At 54.7% G+C, this 21,333-nt stretch overlaps 1 protein-coding gene across 1 annotated transcript; it reads right to left on the bottom strand.

The window, feature by feature from the left end:
- Positions 1–660: 660 nt before the first annotated feature.
- Positions 661–21,152, bottom strand: KASH5 (KASH domain containing 5; the record flags this gene model as incomplete). The annotated part of the gene is made up of 19 exons (XM_082863608.1): positions 21,090–21,152; positions 17,863–17,967; positions 17,252–17,438; positions 16,715–16,779; positions 15,474–15,540; positions 15,050–15,211; positions 14,686–14,803; positions 14,302–14,352; positions 9,285–9,362; positions 8,963–9,019; positions 8,656–8,715; positions 7,610–7,674; positions 7,359–7,446; positions 6,932–7,054; positions 4,752–4,810; positions 2,908–2,953; positions 1,130–1,194; positions 927–1,043; positions 661–820 (listed from the first exon to the last, which is right to left on the bottom strand). Exons 1-19 carry the CDS (start codon positions 21,130–21,132, stop codon positions 661–663), a joined length of 1,716 nt encoding a protein of 571 aa, XP_082719734.1. The 5' UTR covers positions 21,133–21,152.
- Between the last annotated feature and the right edge of the window lie 181 nt (positions 21,153–21,333).

Below are 21,333 nucleotides of genomic sequence, written 5' to 3'. Positions count from 1 at the left end.
ACTAAGTGTTTGCTGAATGAACAAATGGCACACCGTTTCCTGCTGGCCGTTGGTGACACCTATGTGTGTGCCTGGCCCACATCTTGTTCTCCCTCTTTCTGCCAAGAGAGATGCTTGCTCTCCGGGTTGCCCTTGCAGCTAGGGGTGGTCATGCCAAACAGTTCTGGCCGATGAGACAGAGTCTGCTGCTGGCTCTGGGAAGGCTATTGCTTTTCTTTATAAAAAGGAAGAGATGTGTCCCCTTCTCCCTGCAGATATGACGAATGAAGCTACAACACCTGCCACCTCCTGAGCACAGGGGAAGGGCCAAGAGAGTCACAGAGAATCACAGCATGCTGGTCCCTGTGCTATGCAGACTGAGCTGTGGGTCCACAACTGCCCTCCTCCAGACTTGTTTCGTGAGGGAATATAACCCCTAGTGCTTAATCCATTACTGGTTGTGTTTTGCTATTGTTAAGAAATGTAGTTGTCAACGTTAAAAAAACAAGAGACTTCACATAAAAACCCAATACAGGACTGTGGACCCTGCAGCACTGTATCTAGGGTCCCGGCAATGGGATAATCCCAAATCACAGTGGCACACCCACGGGATTAACAGTAAAAAGAGCCCCTGTTAAATCACTGAACTAGACACCGCTCTGAGGCGGCAGGATGCATGCCTCACACTGGAGGCGGCTGGAGGTAGCAGAGCTGGAGGTGGGGCCAGGTGGGGGTCGGGGACTGGCCCAGCAGCCGGACCGAGAGCAGCAGCAGCAGTAGCAGTAGCAGCAGCAGCAGCAGGCCCAGGACTGGCGCCAGGATCAGCGGGTGCCGAGTGACTCTGTGGGGAGGCAGCACAGTGCTTGGGGGGCCCAGGGGAGCCCATGGTATCCCGGAAGTGCCCTGTCTGACCATCACCCTCCTTCTGGAGACGCCTTGGGGTGCACCTGAGCTGCTGGGGGTGCAGGGGGCGCAGGCAGAGGTGGCCCCAGACTGGCCTCCTGACTGGGACCAGCTCCTTCACCACCGGCACCAGGGCTTGCTGCAGCTCCGGCTCTGAGGGCCTGCTGGGGGGAAAGGAAGGCAGGGCGATGGTGCTGGACTTTTTCTCTGCCCCCAAGTCTGCCCCCAGGCCCTTGGGTCCCTCTACCTCTCAGGAGGGCTTCCTGGGATGTCTCCAGGGTGTGAGTCTCCCAGAGGGATGGGGAGATCCACCTGGAAGGACAAAGGAGACAAACTTGAGACACCGGGTCCTGGATTGGGAGCGGTGCTAGGTTCAGCCCGCTGGACAGAAGTGACCACATGGAAGGGGGTGGGACACAGTGGTTCAGTGCGTGAGCCTCCCGGAGACACACTGCTGCGTTGAGCTCCCAGCTCTGCCAGTTTCCTGCTATGTGTCCCTTGGCACGTTCCCCCATCTCTCTAGGCCCCACTTTCTCCATGTGCTGGATGGGGATGATGACGGCACCCACCTCACAGGGCTGAAGTGGAGAATGAATGAGTGAATGTGGGCAAAAACCAAAAAATCAGGAGGCAGGCTCAGAACAGTGCCTGGCAGACAGTGAGCGTACAATAACTGCGTGAGCTACTCAACATTATTATTTCCATCTTCTATCTGATTCTGGAAGTATACAGGCTCCCTGAGGGCAGAGACCCCATATTCTTGAGGAGCCCAGCCCTGGGCTGGGCCTAGTCCACCGTGGATACTGCTTTTTTTTGTTTTTTTTTTTTGCGGTACGCGAGCCTCTCACTGTTGTGGCCTCTCCCGTTGCGGAGCACAGGCTCCGGACGCGCAGGCTCAGCGGCCATGGCTCCCGGGCCCAGCCGCTCCGCGGCATGTGGGATCCTCCCGGACCGGGGCACGAACCCGTGTCCCCTGCATCGGCAGGCAGACCCTCAACCACTGCGCCACCAGGGAAGCCCCCATGTATACTCTTTGGGTCCATCTTCCTGCCCTGTGCCAGGCCCAGCAGGCACTTTAAGATTAAAGCCCCAAATACTCCTCCTGACTCACTTTCCCACCTCATCCCCCGTGTCTTTCTGAAAGGGCATCCCCTCTGCAGATCTCAGGCTTTCCCACCCATGCCTTTGCTCTGTGGATGATGATATGGTAATAACAATACAATAATAAATAAAGAGTTCCAGGAACACCAACCCCAGCCATTATCTTCACCACTGTCGCCTCCTGTGTGTCTGCTCTGTGCCAGGCACTTTACTACCTGATCCTTAACACTTATCCTCACCCTGAGAGCTGGGTAAAGATTGCTGTCACACTAGCCGCGAGGAAACTGAGGTGAGGCCCCAGTCTCCATGGAAGGGAGCGTGGTGTGGTGGGAAAGAAGTGGGCTTGGGGTCAGGCTGCTCAGAGAGACCATGTTGGACGGTGTGGGCCCTGAAGGGTCCCAGGTGCCTGGAACGGAGGCTGGCACACCTTCGGGGCTCACGGTTCTTATCTGAGGACTGCAGGCTTCTGACCTCGCCAAATTTCCTTCCCTCTCTTCCCTTGCCTAAGAATCAGGATTGTCACCTGCCACGTTGAGAAGCAAAGGAGCTGGTGTGGGTGGTACCGGGCAGGGCAGCTGTGACAGGTGCGGTGCCCCAAAGGAGTTCTGGGGCTGGCCAGGGAGGGCCCGGCCCTTCCTGAGTGTGGGCGCTTGTGCCTGTGCATTTTTGCAACCCGGGGGTGTAGCCACGTCTGTGGTGTAGCGGCTGCAGCCCTGTATGTGTGCTTGGGGGGTCCCCTGGGAACATTCTGGCCGCCCACTGGCCTGCAGCCTCCCTCTACAGCACCGTCTCCTCTCATTAGCTGCAGCGAGGGCATCGTTATCTCTTGGCCTACTTGTGGGTGTGGGCAGGGGTTGGGGAGGAGCTGTGACTACAGCAGCCTCATCTGAGGGCCTGCAGTGGATGGTGCAGGGGACTGCGTACCATGACCGGGATCTCTGCTTCCTCTTCTTCCTCTCTCCTGGGTAACCTGGGGTGACAAGAAAGTCGCTGCAAGCATCTGTCTCCCCTGCCTGGTTCCCATTTGCCCGCTGTGTGGCAGAACCTTTAAAGGAGGGCTCTTAACATGGATGGGCACCGTGGAGAGACCTGGGGGATATCCTGGAGTTTGCCAACAAGCAAACTGTTGCAAGTAGGTCTCAGCATCTGTATTTTTTCAAGGGAATTTTCACCAAATTCTCCAGAGTATGTGACTCCTACAGGGTCAGGGGCCTCTCCACCTCATTGGCTTTCTCAGCTGCTACTTTCCCAGCTGATCCCCCAGTTGATCAGAGGCTTCTGGTTCTCTCACACCCAAAACACCAGAGACTCAGATCTCTCCGGGACCCCACCCCCTGGCCCAGCTTCCTGCCTGGTGGGTTGGGCCATTTTCAATCAGTCTCGGTCTTACTGGGTCTTGAGAACTGGGACTCCAGCTCAGACTTCCTTGACTCCAGAACCCAACTGTGTAGGCCCTGCCCCCATCCCAAATCATTTCTCTTAAGTGTGCAAGCTCCAGCCTCTGCGGCTCCTATGGTCACAGCTGTCTGAGCCCCTGAAATGCCTCTCTGGGGACTCAGGCCTCAAGCTGGCCAGCCCTGACGTCCCTTGGAGACCCAGAGGTCCACAACACCTGCCAACCACCTTCGCTGGGGATCAGGGATCCAGCCTTCCAGCCTTAGCTACCAGCTTCAGGCCCAACACCCTCGGGATACAGCTGTTTCCTCAACTCCCATCCAATCCAGGCTCGTGGGTCCCAGCCTCTGCCCCAGTCAGACACACAGCTGTCTGATCCTCTGGGACTTCTATTCGGGGACCCCCAGCCCCTCTCTCAAGGTCCAAGCTCTCGCCCCTGGTCACGTCTAGGGGTCACAGGATTCACCACTTCCCTCACTCCCAGCTTCCCAATCTGTGGATCATACTGCCCCTGCCCACTGCACCCTGCTCGGATGTCCAGCCCCTACGCCAGCCCTTGTCTACACCGCTGCTCAGCCCCCTCTTCCATTCCCTGGTGACGCTGGGGGAGGTCACAGCTCCAGGGCCCCCATCCTGCCCAATCTCAGCTTTCCCAGACAAGTCCAATTAGAGGCCGCGGCAGGCAGCCTCATTAGTTGCCGCAGCCGGGAGCCTGCAAGAGGGGAGGGGGAACAGAGAGGCACCGCAGGAAGGCAGAGGCCCCATGGAGGAGGGTGGGCCCAGACATCTAGTGCTTTCTCTATCCTCCGAGGCTGCACATGAGCCTCGTAACAGTCGGTAACAATCACAGGGCAGGCGCTCACTCCACCCCATCACAAAGTAACCGAGCTGGGATCTGAACCCAGGCTGTCTGATTCCAGAGCCCCTGATCATCTCCCAACTGTCTGGCTGCTCTCCTGGGGCACAGTCTTGGTCTCATTCATCCCACAGTTCCCTGGAGGCCTTGGGAGAGGTGTGTTCAGTGACAGTGACTTAGTGACTGAGCTGTCCCATCTGCCTGACAACTGTCTTCTTGTCTAAGGGCCTCCTATACGAATACCACTCCTAAAGGACCCCAAGCAGGGCCTCCTCCAAAAGTATTTCCCCCCAGGTGGGGTTGGGTGCTGGATGTCCTTCTGGAACGATCAGGGTCTGAGGGCAGGGCTGGGTCTCACTCATCCTGGTCTGCAGGCCCAGTGTGGCCTCAGCATGAATGAACGAGGGAATGAGTGATGCACTCCCTCGGGGCTCTTCCAGGCCTTGTACTCTAGCCATCTGAGAGTTGGCGTCAGCTAGAGGCAGAGGGATGGCTCAGGGAGGACCAATCTTCTTACCACATTGATCTCTCCTTCCTTCCTTCATGAGGGTATGCAGGCTCTCCCTGGAAGTTTCTCTGTGGGAAAGAAAAGCTTAGGTCTCCCAGGCTGCAACACCTGCCAAGAATTCACCACCTGCTTCTAAGCCCTGCCCTCCTCTTGGGCCCCACTTGAGGGTGGCTCTAGCATCCCTCCAGGAGCAGAAGCCAGAAGCAGGACGGTTGTTCCAGCAAGCCCCTTTCTCCTTCAGGACCCAGGAGTTCAGGACCCCTGCACCTCTCACACTCCTACAAGCCTCTCACACTCATCTGGGCCCCAAAGAGGCTCAACGTTTCCCTTCCAACACTCTTCTCCTCCCAAGTTCCCAGTCTTGGGGACCCAGGTCCCCCTCCATTTTCTCTGGAGACATCCATCCTTGCCTGTGGTCTCAACCACCAACTCGACACTTTTATAAATACATCCCTGAGCTCCAGCCTTGTGCACCCACTGCCCCTGAGAAGCACCCCCCTATCCCTCAGGGTGCTTACCTCAGAGGGTGGCAAGCTAAGTTCAGCGTCTTTCTGTCTACTCCCTTCCCGGAATCCAGCGCCCTCAACCCCGCTGTCAGCAGGTCGGCAGCTCTGTCTCCCTGCCCCAGTTCTCTCTGCCTGTCCCTTTTTCTCTATCCCAAGGCCCTGGTCTGGCTCAACCTTCACCCTCTACCTCTGGATCACTTTCCCAGCCTCCTCCCTGGCCTCGCAGGCTCTCAGCCTCCAGTCAGTCCCCATGTGGCCCCAGAGGGGTCTTTCTACATCCAGAGGTGACCTGCCCCTCCCTACCCTCAGCCTTCCTGTGGCTTGATGGAGAAAAGCACAACCTCTCAGCTTCATTGACAGGGAATTCCTTTCATTATCCAGCCAGACCTCATCTCTCATTAGTCACCCCCACTGCCCTCTGCTCCACAAACATGTTATGTGGTTTCACGCTCTCACATCCTTGCATTTACTGTTCCCACTGCCTGGAAGACCTCTCCTTTATCACACCACTTAACTTCTTTCTTTCTTCAAAATAAACTCGTGTCAGTTTCCCTGTGATATCTCCTTCAGTCGCCTACCCAACATGGAAACTCTCTTCTCGAGGCTCCCACAGGGCCCGCCACCCACGTCTAGCACATGGATCATCCTGCATTGGGATGGCCTGATTGCATGATCTCTACCAGGCCTTGAGCGCTGGAGAATCCAGGTCCTGAATGACTCCACTATGTATCCCCAGGAGCCAGCGCAGGCAGCACCCAGAGGCCCGGGTCAGCCTTCCCCTCCAGGAGGCAACGGACCACTCTCAGCAGAAGCTCGCTCTAATTTACACTTCCCCTGAGGAGTGTGGCTCCGCCCCCCACAAGCTGTGTGATCGCCCTCTGAGCCTCAGTTTCCCATGAATAACAGAATGAGGGATGAGGGTGCCTAAACCTCGCAGAAGCAGTGGGAGAGGTCAGTGAGGAATCCCACAGGAGCGCTGGTGTCAAAGAGAAACAGAAGCTTCTCTCAACTCAGGGAAAAAGTGAACAGAGAAACGAGTTTGTCTTTTAAGGATGATGAACAGCTTTGAAGCAGTATAATTTTCAAGACAATACAGCGTTGTTTACAGAGCTGTTAGCAATATTTTCTTAAAAAAAAGGAATTCTTCTGGCACTAACAGCTTAAAATCTCACTTTTCAGCTGTGAACACTGAAGATGAGTTGTCTTCGTTGTTTCAAACAACGTTTGAAATATTGTTCGGGTAATTACGGAAGTCATAAAACAATGGCTATTGTTGAATTCAAGATTACGTACAGGGCTTGTTAAGTTTTTCTTAAAGGTGACATATTCAAAAGGTAAATGCTTACTGTACCTTTATGGTGTCAAGAAGAACAATTCACTTACTCCCTTCCCACTGTAGTCCCATTTTAAATAAGGTGATTCCTGACAGTGTATTTGAAATAAGGACAACCACTAGCATGCAATTTGTGTGTTTGCTTTGTTCACTTTTGTCTTCCACACCAGCAGGCCAGTCCCTAAAGGGCAGGGGTGGTGTCCTGTCTGGCTGGGGGCTCCTTGGCCAGCAGCCAGCAGGCCCGCAGTCAACATCTGTCTATGAGATGGGGAACAGTGAAGGCACATGGTGTCCAAGGCCCCTCTCCCGGCCCCTGGATCCAGTGGTCTCAGAGTCCCTCCTGTGCTCACCTGCCCCCCAGTTGGGGCTTCAGGTGGAAACTCAGCTTCCTCATTGGTCTCATTGATGACCTCCTCCCACTGCCACACGCCACACAAAGGGTTGGAGAGATCGGCGGCTGCCACTTCCTGTTTCTGGGAGAGAAGAAGTTGTTTCTGAGGCCATGGAGAGTCAGATTAAGGCAGAAGACAGGTCAGAGGTGGGATGGAGATGGGCTGAGGCGTGAGGATGGGAGGTGGAAAGAAGGTGGTGTGAGAGGTTGGGCTGGGGAGTCGGTGGGGGCAGCACCCTGCAGGGGTTTGGTGCTCAGACCAAGGACTGGGTTAGGGATGAAGTTAAGGACTGAGATGGTCCTGGGGGAACTGGGGTGGTGTGAGAGGGCTGGGTCAGAGTTGCCGCTGGCGGTGGGTTAGGGTGTTCTGGGGGTGTCAGGCCCACCTGCCGAATGGCCTGGATCTCCACACCCAGCGATGGTCGTGGCAGCTTGGTCCAGTCCACTCTCCTCACCTGAGCCCCTTCAGGTAGCCTGGCCACACAGTCAGGACGGGGAAAGCTGCCTCCATGCCTGCCCACCACCTGTCCGTCAGCCTATGCTGGGGTTGCTGCCCTGCCCACCTTGGGGCTGGAGGCCAGGGGTCCCTGTCCTGGGGCTCCCCTCCTGCCTCCTCCACCCCTGCCATTCCACTCACTCATCCAGCCCCTCATGGGTCTGACTCAGCTGCTCCTCCAGGTGTGAAATTTCCAGCTTCAGTTCCTGCAAAGGAAGAAGTGGGGGACCCCTGGGTCTCCATTTTTCCCCACCCCCCATGCCTGGGCTCCTCTTCCAAGGTCAGTTCCACTCCTGTGACTTCTTTGGGCTCCTCCAGACACATATTGCCAAGGGAGAAGGGGAAGAAACAGTGACAGAAACTTAGGAAGCCAAAGAGAGGCAAAGAGCAACAGGAACCCAGAAGGTAACCTATCAGTCAGGAAAATTAAGAAAAGGAAGGCAGAGATAAAACACATGGAAAAACGAGAGACACAGAAACAGATTCACAGAGAGGCAAGAGACACATGGGGTGCAAGAGACTCTGAAGACAAGGTATAGAGAGAGGAGTCGCCTCAGGAGACAGAGGGACTAGACCCAGAGAGAGGCCGAGACAAGAATCTAAACAAGGCCGGCAGAGATACAGAAATAGGAGGAGGGGAGATGTGGTGAGAAGTCACCCACAGAGAATGAAAGTGGATGGGAGGGATTTCCCTGGTGGTATAGTGGTTAAGAATCTGCCTTCCAATGCAGGGGACGTGGGTTCGATTCCTCGTTGGGGAACTAAGATCCCACCTGCCTTGGGGCAACTAAGTCCACGCGCCACAGCTACTGAGCCTGCGCGCTCTGGAGCCCGCACACCACAACTAGAGAGAAGCCTGCGTGCCGCAACTAGAGAAGCCCGTGTGCTGCAACAGAGACCCCGTGTGCTGCAACTAAGACCCAACATAGCCAAATAAATAAATAAATATTAAAAAAAAAAAGGAATGTGGATAGGAGATGGAGATAGAGAGAGAGAAAGGAAGGAACAGAGGAAAAGTGAAAAGGCAGAGAGAGACAGAGAGGGAGAGAGACACACAGTCAAACAGTAGCGATGGAAGAAACAAGACGTGGAGACTTGGAAAAAGATCAACAGAGACAGAAGCAGGCAGCAAATCCCAGAGATGGCAAAAGAGAAGTGGGGAGAGTGGGGCCAGGCCAGTGGGTTACCTGGATTGTAGTTCTGTACTCCTCCAAGGTCTTGGCCAGACTCTCCGCGTGGCGAGTGCGCTGGGAAAGCCCAAAGCTGACTGAGACTGGGCCCAGCCCTCCAAAGACGCTGAGGCTGGGTGTTGGGGGGACAGGCGGGGTGGGCTTGGGGGAAGAGCTAGGGCCTGAGGGAGAGCACCAGTTTCCCGGGAACCACTCTGATCTCTCCTGGCTAATTATCCAAGGATTACAGCCAAGCAGGACTTCCCTTTGCAGACTTGGGGCAGGAGACACACAGAAGGCAAATGTTTTCCCCCAGCCCCCTCACCTCGGAGAGGATGGCGTCTCGCTGGCAAATGAGGCGTTCACACTCGTAGAGCTGCCGCTGCCAAGGAAGGAGCCCGTCCATCTGTCTGGCCTGCCCTCCCTGGCCTGCCCACTCTCCCGAGCCCCTCTCCTCAACCTCCAACCATGTCTCTGGACATCAGCTACACCGAGAGGGGTTTCAGCTGAGTTGCCCACTGGCCCTGGGAACCTGACGGCTTGACTGAAGTCCCTGATCTCACCAGACCACGGGGGCTGAAACTGGTGATTGTAAAAATGGCCTCGGGGTGGTAGGAAGTTGTCAAGGTGCTAGGGACGGGTGGCACCTTCAAAGCCTCTTTCTCCGTGGCCAGCTCCTCACTCCTCCTTTTCACTCCATCCTGCTCGGCCAGCAGCTTCTCGTTCTGAAAGAAGGGACCCTGGTCACATTCACTTCAGCAAATGGCCATGTTAATATTCATAGCTGACATGTGCTGAGCACTTGATGTGCCTTGGCCCTCATGCTCAGCACTGTCTATCTTTTAGCCCATTTAATCCTTCCAACCATCCTATGGGATCTCAGCTTTGATTTGCGGATGAAAAATCAAAATAGAGCTGCAAAAATGGAGATAAGATAGGATGCACGGGGTGGCTGTGAGGATTAAATGAGCTAATTATTATTGCTAATAGTTACTGAACACCTTGCCAGTGTTAGCTTATTTCTTATGCCCTATTTTAAAGATAAAGATGGGAATTCCCTGGCAGTCCATGGTGAAGACTCCACACTCTCACTGCTGAGGGCCTGGGTTCAATCCCTGGTTGGGGAGCTAAGATCCCACAAGCTGCGGGGCACAGCCCCCCCCAAAAATACCAGTATGATGAACCCCCATTATCCATCACCCAATTTCAATAATCATATACATTCTCCCCATTTATTTCTTCTATATTTTTCAAATTTTTTTGTTTTGTTTTGTTTAACCAGAGTATTTTAAAGTAAACTCCAGGCATCATATTATTTCACCTGTAACTACTCCAGCATTTGTATTTTCTACCTGAGGACTTTTCCTCTAGTAAAACCACAATACAATGATCACTCTTAACAAAATTATTCATAATTCCTTAATATCATTGCACACCCAGTGCTCTTTTTTGGTTTCGGTTGTCTCACAAATGTCTTTTCACGTTTAGCTTCTTTGAATGAGGATCCAAACAAGGTCCACCACGGCTTTTGGTTGAAACCTCCCATTTCTTTTCATCTGACAGTGATCCCCAGCCTCCCCAGTCCTGGCATTTTTTCAGGTCCTTCATTTGTAGAAGAAACCAGGTCATTTGTCCTGTAGAATTGGTGCGTTTGGATTTGCTTTACTGTGTTCTTGTTCCCTGTGCAGGACATTTACCATGCTCCTCCCTCCTCATTATTTCCTATAAACTGATGTGTAGGTCCAGGGCCTTGTCCAGATTCCTGTTTAATTTTTGGAAGGAAGATTTCATGGATACTGCTATATGCGTTATACTGTGCCTTTCAGGAAGAATGTAAAGTCTGGCTGTCCCAATTATTAATTTTTACACTGTAATCATCCCCAGTTTTACAGAAGAAATTAAGGATTGGCGTGGCTAAGAAACTTGGCCAAGGTCACATGGAGAGTAAGTGGACTCAAACCCAAATCTGATTCCAAATCCTGCGCTTTTGTTGTTGTTGTTGTTTTGCAGTACACGGGCCTCTCACTGCTGTGGCCTCTTGCGTTGCGGAGCACAGGCTCCAGACGCGCAGGCTCAGCGGCCATGGCTCACGGGCCCAGCCGCTCCACAGCATGTGGGATCTTCCCGGACCGGGGCATGAACCTGCGTCCCCTGCATTGGCAGGCGGACTCGCAACCACTGTGCCACCAGGGAAGCCCGAATCCTGTACTTTTAACTCCCAGACTCCTCTGAGCCAGATGCAGCCCTGGATGAGAATAGGGAACGAGCTTCGTCCCTCATCTCAAGTTGCTCATCACTGGAGGTGGAGACCGACACAAAAGCAGATGATAATACGTGAGGTGGGCCTAGGGCCCTGGGCCTTGTGGGAGCCCAGGCTTTGCAAGCAGGATGTACGGGGTCTGAGTCCTCAAGGGTAAAGAGAGTTATCTGCGAAAACAAGGGGGTTGGGAGAGGGCAGCCCACGCCAGCCACAAAATGGGATTTGAGAATAAAACAGACCAAATTCCAGTCTAGAGCTTCCAGGCACCAAAACCCTAGCAAGTTGCGCTGAGTTTTGACATGAGGCAGTCACTGGGGAAAGCATTTCAGGAGCACGGAGGCAGTCGACTTACCCTTGGCCACATCCCTCCTCCTGGCGCCCCTAGGGATACCAAGGTCAGCTCCTCCCCTCACTCCAGCCTGGCTCAGCTCCAAGTCCTCCATCAGCCGCCTTCTCCCCCTCTCAGGCTCAGCGGGCCTGGGCTGCCAGGTGAAGGGCAGAGGAAGGACGGGCCAGGAATGCTGTGTCAACATCTGTCCACCTGGTCGGGATTTACAGGCTGGATCCTGGGCCACTCGGCAGGGAACCTGGTTACTCAGCCGCTCCTGCCTCCTTCTGCAGTAACCTGAGCCCTGCTCTGTACGTTCTCCTAGGAAAGCTGAGTGTCCCTTACTCCAGCATTATCCTACTGTAACTTGAGAACTTGATCTATAGATGGTCTGCAGGCAGCTGCTGAGAAGGGAAAGGTGGGGGAAGGGAACCAAGAATAGCTTGTTTATCAAGCGCCTAGGATGTCCCAGGCGCTGCTCAAGGCACTTGACCTGGCACAGGCCTTCTGGGCCAGGAGGAGGCAGAGGCTGCCGGCTGCCATTCACCCTGCTTATTCCCTCTCCTACTTTCCTTGGGGGTCCACTATCCACGCGGGCAGGTGGGTCCCAGCCGCAGCTCTGGAGGTGAATCAAGATGGAAATCTCAGCAGATTCAGGACAGATACCCGGCTGGTTAGCTAACCCAGCAGCCATTCTCACCCCCTCTCACTCGTTTGCCTCCCACTCCAGAGGCTGAGGAAGGTCAGATATTATCCCAGCCTCTCGTCATGTAATCCAGTGAGCTGTGAGAGGAGTCTGCTGGTGCGGGGGTGGAGTGGAGGTGCTCCTGGAAAAATGTTTCCTTCTTATGAAGAGAGAGAGCCATGAGAGGAGCATTTGTCCCTCTTTGTCCTGCTTTGAGTGAGAACGCGAGCTCTGGAGCTGTTGTAGCCATCTGTGATCCCGAGGCCACGGGCAGACAAACAAGTCAAAAAGCTGCCAAACCAGCCCAGAACCTTCAAAACCTCTTGTTAATTAGTGTCCTTCAGACTGAAGCCACTGGTTCTTTGGTGCTTTCTTCTTCCGAGCTGAAAGTATCCCAGACCTATGGCTGTGTTATGCATGCCAGGGAGTGATTCGGCTATAATCATTTGATGTCACTTTAGCCAATGAGATATGAGAGGGAGGTCCTGTCATGGGGCTTCAGGGAAAGTTTCTTCTTGTTCTTAAAAAAAGATGTTTTGGGGGAGAGGGTGGGATGAATTGGGAGATTGGGATTGACATATATACACTAATATATATAAAATAGATAACCAATGAGAATCTGCTGTATAGCACAGGGAACTCTACGGCACTTTGCTGTACGGTAGAAACCAACACAACGTTGTAAAACAACTATACCCCCAATAAAAGAGATGTTCTAGAAGAAACAGTCACATCCTGTCTGCACCCCATGCTTCACACCATGGCAGCCATCCTGCAGCGAGATTCCCATTGTCCTGACAGAGGGAATTTTCATGGAAGAGCCAGGGAATGATAGTGGAAAATTTTTTGGTTTATGTGTAAAAGCCATAATACAGACATAGGACAGAGATGTGGGAGGATCAGGCAGAATGAGTGTTACTGCCTGGACTGGGCAGAGATCCTCAGCGCTGGAGGAGGAGTTCAGGAAGAGTCAAAGAAGAGAACAACAGAGTGAAAATGGGCCCTGAGGCCAGTCCCAAGTCCCAGGTTAGACGGCTGGACAGGATGGATGCAGTTGAACCACAGAACCTCTGGAACATCTGGGAATCTGAGAGAGCTGTTTCCCAGTTCAGTCTGTGAAGCAGCAAGGTGTGTGAAAAATAGAACAGAGATGGCTGTGTGAGGAGCTAAGGCACAGAAGGCCCAGTGAGGCCCCTATAGACACCAAGTCACAGGAAAGCAGCTAAACCTCCTCTGTGCCCCTAAAAGGGTGTGGAGGAACCCCAGTGGCATTTGTGGGTTGTCGGGTTCCGACAAGGGCTACCACCAGCAGATGCAGTGAGGACAGTACATCCAGAGACCAGAAGGCAATGTCAGCCCCCCAGTGGATGCCAGCGTGCAGTGGTGACTAAGGCTAAGGACCAGATGGGACAACGAACATCAGTCTGTGACCAGCAGAGAGAACAGACATTGACTGAGGAGCACTGAGATGCTGCATGGATCTCCAGCAACTTAGATGCCACCTTCCGTGCGGGCTTTATTTCCACCTAAAAGGAGTAGGTGGACCCAGAATTAACTAAGACGATGTTTTCTGTCTCAGAATGGGGCTTGAGTCAGCCCTGAGGTTGGACTGGGCCTCTTCATGCTATGTGTTAGGCTCTGGGCTAAAAGTGGCCATTTAATCCCCACAACAATCCTGACGAACAGATACCGTTCTCTCCTGTTCTTAGAGAATAAAACTGTGGCTCGGAAAGGGCACGTCACATACCTAAAGGCTGTCTGTTGTGTAAGTGGCAGAGATGGGATTTGTTTTTTTTTTTTTTGGTCGTGCTGTGCAGCATGCAGGATCTTAGTTCCCCAGCCAGGGATCGAACCCGTGTCCCCTGCAGTGGAAGCTCAGAGTCCTAACCACTGGACTGCCAGGGGATTCCCAGAGATGGGATCTGAATCAGGGCTGACTTTAAGGCCTGTGCTCTTTCCACCATAAAAAATATGAACAACACTAGCTATCTTCTAGTGAGCTCTTTCCATGTGTCCTGCCTTGTACCTAGCATCCTCTTGTTTAAATCTCACACAATCCAACCAGGGAGATTCCATTATTTTTCCCTTTCTCGCAGGTGAGGGCACTGAGGCACAGAGAAGGGCAGACTGGCCCATACTTATGTAGGCAGCCTCAGCGTAACCGGGAGTCCGCCCCATGCCCCACCCTCTTACCGACTGTGGCAGTCCTCACATGCAGCCATGTGACCTTCAGGGACTTCACACATTGGGATTGGGCTTCTGAGGTCTCCCTCACCAGACTGAAGGGTGTTTGTTGCAGGTGGCTGGGGGTGTTTGGGGCAGCAGTGGGTAGGGCGGGGAGATCCTGAGGACTGGGGAAGGGGTAGGGGTGGGCACTGGGCCTCAGCTCACCTCCTCCTGCAGACTCTCTATCTCAGCCACCAGCTGCTGCTGCTCCTTTTCCTGACCGAGCCCAGAGAGAGAACAAAGCCTTCTTTTCAGGCCTCCTTGCCCCCAGATTGCCCTTTTTCCACCCCTGGGCACACAACTTGGGCCTGGGTCACTGAAGAGAGGGGGAATGCGTCTGGGGAGCCCTGCTGACTGCTGCTGTCGTCCCCTTTGTCATGAGAGGGATGGCAAGTAGATCTGGATCCAAAGTCTGGGGAGCAGGGCCTGGACTGAGGGAGGAAGCCCGGGAGACCTCTGCCCTTTCCCACTCCATAGTCATCTCTGTTGCTCAGACTCCAAGATAGTAGGAAGAAGAGTGCACCTTTGTGCCCCTTGCCAGAAACCCACCGTCTGCCGGGCTTGGGCCAGAAGGCCGCGGTTCTGTTCCTCCATGCTCTTGGCCAGAGTCTTCAGGTCCTCCAGTTCCTCATCCAAGGCCTTGGCAAACTGCAGAGCCTGTTGGGTACTGAGTGGGGGCGGGGGCAGGTGGGCCACATGGGAGAGAGGAAGCCAGAGATCACAGATGTAGATCCACTCAGAGCAACGGAGAAATCCCAGACAGAGACCCAGAGGAAAAAGGAGGGAAAGAGACTGAGTGTGGGGGACAGAAACCCAGTTTCTACCTAGAATACTAAGAAAGTGGCAGTGAGCCTGTGCCTGTGGGCAGGTGGGACACGGGGGTGTGCAGGAGGGTGGGCGGGGCCGGGCCCACCTGCGGAGCTGCTTGCGCAAAGCCAAAATTTCCTCCCCAAGGTGCAGGGAACCCTCCTCAGCTGTCTCCACACTGCGCTGCAGTTTGGCGTTCTCCCCAGCCAGCCGGCGGTTGCTGAGCTCCAAGTCCTCCAGGCTGCTCAGCAGGTCAGCTGTGGCGGGCCTGGGGACGGGGAAGGTCCAGGGTCACTGCCCACAGCCCTGGCCTCCTTTCCCCAGGTCGGGGTAGGTGTTGGTGTCGGGGAGATGCGGCTCTTCTAGAGAAAGAGAAATAGGAGACTGCCCCACTCTCCCTGCGCTATTAGCACAGCCTGTGTCCCTCACCCACTTCCCGAAGGACCCCAAGCTTTAGGCCAGGCCCTGGGCCCTAGGCAGGCTGGAGGGCATGGGCAGGGGGAGGGCAGGGAGGGGCTGAGGATAGGTACAACTCAGGTCTGGGGTCTTCGCCTCCGAAGCTCTCCAGGTTGGCTGGATCCTCAGCTTCTGAGCATCCTGGAGGGAGACAGACAGAGGGTGGTGGGCTCCCAGGTGGCCTGAGATGTTGGATTGCTCCAGGATTCCGGCCTTGGTCTTCCTTTGGCCTCCATCCTCAGATTCACTCTGGGTGATCCCATCTGCTCCTGGGGTTGCAATTATACACACCATCCAGAAAGCCTCTTGCTCATGGGTACCTTGAGCTCAGACTGGATCTCCCCATAGCCCCCAACCACCCCACATTCATCATGCCCAACATTGGGCAGCACCTCAACTGCCTCAAACTTGTCTGTCCTCCCAGTTCTCCCACTCACCCACCTAGCCCCTGGGCTGTCCTGGCTCCCTCACTCCTCCTGCCTCAGGCCTCTCCTTCTCCCCCTGGATCCTCACCACAGCCTCCTCCCTGGACTCCTGGCCTCCAGCCTCTCCTCCCCGGGAGTTGACCTGCCCCTTCCCTGCTCACAGCCCGGTTGGAGGAGGTTCCAGAGAATAACAAGAAAGCTATATTTTTTGACTTTTGTTTTGTTTTTATAAGCCTGGAGAAATAGAACATGAACACTTTTTTATGGAGCACCTCCTGTGTGTGAAGACTTTGGGGTAGAATGGTGAGCAAACCAGCCAACCAAACAGCAGGGCAGGTAATGAGTCAGATAATCAGATTTCTGCAGGGGAGGACTGCAGGTCTGTGCTGAGGGAGCTGGACAGAAAGGGACCTTAGCCTGCAGCATCCCAGGCCTTCCCCACCAGGGCTTCCCTATCAGGTGTGAAGGATTCGAGAAGACACAGAAAGTTTAGGCTGAGAAACAGCCTGAGCTGAGGCCAGGCCGGAGTGGGGCAGTACCAGCAACAAGACCAGAGGGACCTTGAATGCAGGGACTAGAGTACAGGGGGGGCCGGCTTGATGATGGTGATGGAGATGATGATGAGAGGTAGGAGGGGCCTCTGTAACAGGGCTGGTGTTAGGAGGAGTTGGAAAGAACCCGTGAGGAAAAAAACAAATAAACCCCAAAGCTCAGGGCAGCTGGGAGGCAGTCATGTCATGGAGGCACCTAGAAAGCCAAACTCGCAGCTCCAGGTTAGAGCAAAGGTCTCTGGAGTCCTGCCCCATCCCCTGCTCTGCCCCTGGGTGGGAAGTTCCCCACACTGTCTGACCCTGGGCCTGCCTGCTTCATTCTATATATAACAATCTCACCAGATGGCAGTTGCTGGGAGGTCAGGGTTCCCTCAAAGGCGGTCTCCTCTTCCAGCTCTAATCCCCTGTATCAAAGGGATGAGGCTTAGAGCTCCCTGCAACAACCCGCCCACTCCTGACCAGCCACTGGCAGGGGGATTGCGGGTGGTGGGAGGGGACAGGTCAGGTGAGAGTGAGCACCGTGGGGAGGAAGGTGAGGCCAGATGGCAAGCGCCCGGGGCCAGATGGAAAAGCAGGAGGGGCAAGGACTGGGTTTGGAGGAGGGATGGGGACAGGCCTCTGTCAGCCCCTTAACAATCACCCTTCTCCTCCTTCCAGCCCATTTTATTTCTGCCCCCAGACTCCCTCTGCCTCCCAATTTCAGGCACTTTGTCCTCAGAACCCCCTCCCAACCCCATCTCTACTTTTCTCTCCTCCTCAGCTCCCTTCCAACTACAGCAGGTCGCTGTGCCCAAAGGGTGCTGGCTGCAGTAAGCAGGTATGAGGTTAGATCTTAGGAAGGGTTTCCTGGGGGAGGGGGGAGGTGCGGGGACCCACCCATCCCGCTGACAGGCAGCAATCCAGTCCCGCATGATGACCAGGAAGGTGTCCAAGTCCACAGTGGCCTGAGGGCCCTCGCCATTGGGGTCCAGGCTGCAGGCCAGTGTTTGGAGGCGTGCATCCTGGGGACCCCGTCCCGTCACAGCCTCCAGGTAGGCTAGTACATGGGTCACAGCCACAGTGCCTGGGGATAAAGCAGGCTGTGAGGGAGTCGGGCAGGTGAGGGGTGGGGGATCGGGACAGGCAATGGCTTTGAAGTGGGACCACTGGCTGGGCTGGTGGCACCCCAGCACCATGGCCCTTGGGCAATGGGGCCCAGTCATCCCCACCTCAGAAGGTGGACTGAAGAGGACCAGCTGTGCCCCACCAGGTCCACAGTGGCTGCCCTTCCTCCCTCTCCCAGGCCCCAAAGCCCCACCCTCCTCTGTTAACGTTCCCCAAGTTTCCTCCCCTCACTGTCCTTGTCCTGAAAGGCCTCCATCCCCTTATCCATTTCCTTCCGGAAGCTTCCCACAATCATCCACTTCACCCTAGCCCATCCCTCTCGCTATGGCTCCCCAGTTCCCAGCCGCCCATCTCCATCCCTCATAATTCCTTGATTCTCTGACCTGTCCTCTGGGGGTCACAAGCTTCAAACGTGGAGTTGAGTATTTGTTCCTCTAAGCTGAGTGGTGTCCCCAGGCTCCCCTCCTCTGGCTGGTCCGAGAGGTACACTGAGGAGACAAGAGTGCCAGCCCACCTATGAGGAGGGGGGACGATGAAGAGCAAAGAGGGGTGACCCCAGGTCCTGGCTCCTGCAGAGGGAAAGGAATTCATTTCAAGCTGCCTGGAGTTTGGGCTGGTGGGGAACCGCAGGAAGCTTTGGGTGGCAGCCACAATGTGAGGGTCTTTGAGTCACCTCCCCCATCCCCTGACCTGGGAATGTGGGCCCCATCTTTCAGGCCAGGAAGTGCCCCTGCTGTTGAATCCTTTGTGTTCAATTGGCTCAGGAGCCCAGATACTGAACAAATACTCTGAGTACAGCCTTTCCTCCTCTCTTCCCCTGCTTCCCAGGCTCGGCTCAGAGGGGGCTAAGGGTGGAGGAGGGCAAAGAAGAGAGGATTCTGGGAGAAGCCGAGGGTGAAGGTGGGCCCAGGAGCCAGGAACAATCCAATATCGCGCGGGCAGCCTGGATCGATCACTCCCGGCAGCATCTCCGGTCTCCCAGCCTGCCTCGGGGCTGGGTCTCTCTCCTTCCCACATCCCTGAGGCTGGCGACATCAATGCCCACGGCCTGGGGCCTGAAACGAAGGGGGATGGGGCAATCCAGGCAGGGTGGGTGGGTGGGGAGCAGTTAGGAGCTCAGAGTCCAGCTTCATGACTGTGAGCAAGTCTTTTCTCCTTTTGGAGCCTCAGTTTCCCCACCGGTAAAATGGGTGGATAGAGTGATCTCCCCTCCCCAGGGATGGGAGGGCTAGGTCTATGTATTTGAAGAGCACCCCCTCTCCCCTGCCTCTGCACAATGTGAATATCCTGGGGTCTGTTTGTCCACTGCTGTATCCACACATAACATGCACTCAATAAATGCTCCAAGATATAGAAGGAGCCTGTATATTCTCTACCCCAGGACCCACTGGGCCAGCCCAGCCTCTTTCCCAGGGCTGGAAGCGACCTATGAGGCTCCCTGCCCTGACCCTGGACAGCTGGGTATAGCAGAGGGCCAAGCACTGGCTGCAAGGTCTGACAGACTCAGGGGGCAATGTGGGCAAGGGACTCAGGCTCTTGGAGCCTCAGTTTCTTCCTCCAGAAAATGGGTGGCGGGGTGGTTACTTCGCTCCTGGAGAAGAGATGAGATAAAATCTGGAAAGGTCCTGGCAGAGGGCCTGGCACATGGTGGAAGCTCAATAATAAAACTGAACATTTATTCAGCCTTTAATAGGAGCCAGGCCCCTTCTGAGCATCTTACACGAACCATGGTGGCTGCTATTATTAGCCCCACTTTAAAGATAAGGATACTTAGAGACGGGCAAGTTAGAAACTTGCCCAAGGTCACATGTTCAACATATGAGTGCCCTTTCTCATCCCTCTGATTCTTCAAGGGTTCTTTGTAGTGAGCTAAAATTTGTCCCCTTGGGTTTGAACTCATGCTTCTAGGGAAGGGGAGTGGGAATGTATAGTTAGGGGAGACACCTCCTCTCACTGTGCCCCCATGTTATGGAGGAGGACCCTGAGGCCCAGTGAGGTCACCCAGGACTGGCTGGCTCCAGATGTCGTGGGATCTGAGGATCTGCATGTATCTACAGTGCAGATGTGACACTCTGCCTCCCGGGGCCCCTCAGGAAGATGTCACTCTGCTTCTCTCCTGTCTTCTTTCCTTCATTTCCTTCCTCAGTGTCTCTAGCTCTGTCTCTGTCCTGTCCCTTTTCTAGTTTTTTCTCTCTGGCTCTTTCTCCCCATCCTCCTCCCCATCTCTCTGTCCCCTGAGTCCTGCCTGCCTGTCTCCATGTCCACCGCTCCCATTTTCTTCCCTGTCTCTGTGCTTCTTTCCCCACGACTCAGCGACTCTCCGTTCCCTGAGCCTTCTCTCTCCCTCCTCCGCTGTCTCGTCTCTCTCCCCCCTTGCCTTCCTCGGTCTCCATCCCTTCTGGGTGTGTTCCTCCCTTTCCTTCGGGAGCCTCCCAAAGCTGGCTCAGCCCTTGGCCATGGTTCCTCGGTGGCCGCACGCCCTCTGCTGGTGCAGACGAAGTTTAGATGTTTAGATGTTGGTCCCTCGGTCAGCCTGCCCTCACTTCCCGAACCCCGGTGTCTGCCTCCTACCTTCTTATCTGGAGAGCCTCCTGAGGCCAGAGTCCAGGCCTGCTAGGAGCCTCTAAGAAAGGGGTCTTGCCTCTCCTCTAGGATGGCAGTCTCCCTCGGGCTCTCTCACTTAATAGATGAGTTTCAGGAAGGGCAACCCAGCATCTTCCTCCCGAAGCTGCTTTCACACCCATTTGGTCTGCATCCATCCAATTATTCAAGGACTTAGCAACTGGGTTCCTATTACATGTCAGGCATTGCTCCAGTGCAGCGTGACCAACAGGGCAGCCGCTGGCCACAGTGGTTCTTGAGACCTGAACTGTGGTGAGTGTAAATTGAGGTGCTCTATTAGTGTAAAGTACACACCAGATTTTGAAGACTTAGTATGAAAAAAAGAGAATGACTCCAACACATTTTTATATTGTTGTATGCTGAAAGGATACTGTTTTGGATATATGGGGTTAAATAAAATCTATTATTGCCATTCATTTTGTCTGTTTCTTTTTTTTTCTTTCAATGTGGCTACTAACAAAATTTTAAATTACATATATGGCTCGCACATTGACCAGCGCAGCTCTAGGGACTGGGAATACCAGAGTGAATAAAACCGAGGCTGCCCTGTGGAGCTCATGTTCTAGTGGGGGAGACAGAGTCTAAACAGACAGACAAATAGATGTCAGTGCTATGAAGAGAAGTAAAGCAGGAAAGGGGAGAGAGTGCCACAGGGCAGCTGCTTTACAGAAAGTAGAGATCTGAATGAAGTGAGGGTAGCCTGTGGGTCACTGGAGAGGGTGCTCCAGGCAGGGGACACAGCGCATGCAGAGGCTTCTACTCTCGCAGTCTGGCCTCCCCAGAGCAAATGAAATAAGGTGTCCAGGCAGGTGGGCACACAGCAGGCACTTCATCAAGGATCCCTCCCTACCGCCCACCCTGCCTTGAGGTGGAGGCTCAGCCACCCCAGGCCACCTCTCCCAAGTCCCCGAGTCACAGCCTGGTGTCCCATCCACCCACTCCTCCCTCTTCATCCTCCCACGGGACAAACAGGGACGCAGCCACTTACCTTCGGCAGCAGGGCCACCCGCCTGGCTCTCTGGCAGGTCCATGGGCCACCCCCGCTGCTCTGCAGCTGCTGGCGAAGCTAACAGCTCCCCCACATCACTGGGAGGGACCGAAAAGGGACCAGCTTCTTCAAGAGATCCTGGAAGGACAAACAGGGGAATGGCGTCCTCAGACCAGCCACCCGTGGATGGAGACCTGCCCTGCCCCACCTGTGCGCCAGGCCGCTCTGGATTCTCAGAACCAGT

This window comes from Leucopleurus acutus, assembly GCF_964270905.1.
Source record: "Leucopleurus acutus genome assembly, chromosome: 20".
NCBI lineage: Eukaryota > Metazoa > Chordata > Mammalia > Artiodactyla > Delphinidae > Leucopleurus > Leucopleurus acutus.
The sequence above is the reverse complement of the archived record's forward strand: the minus strand, read 5'-3'. Positions and strand labels throughout refer to the sequence as shown.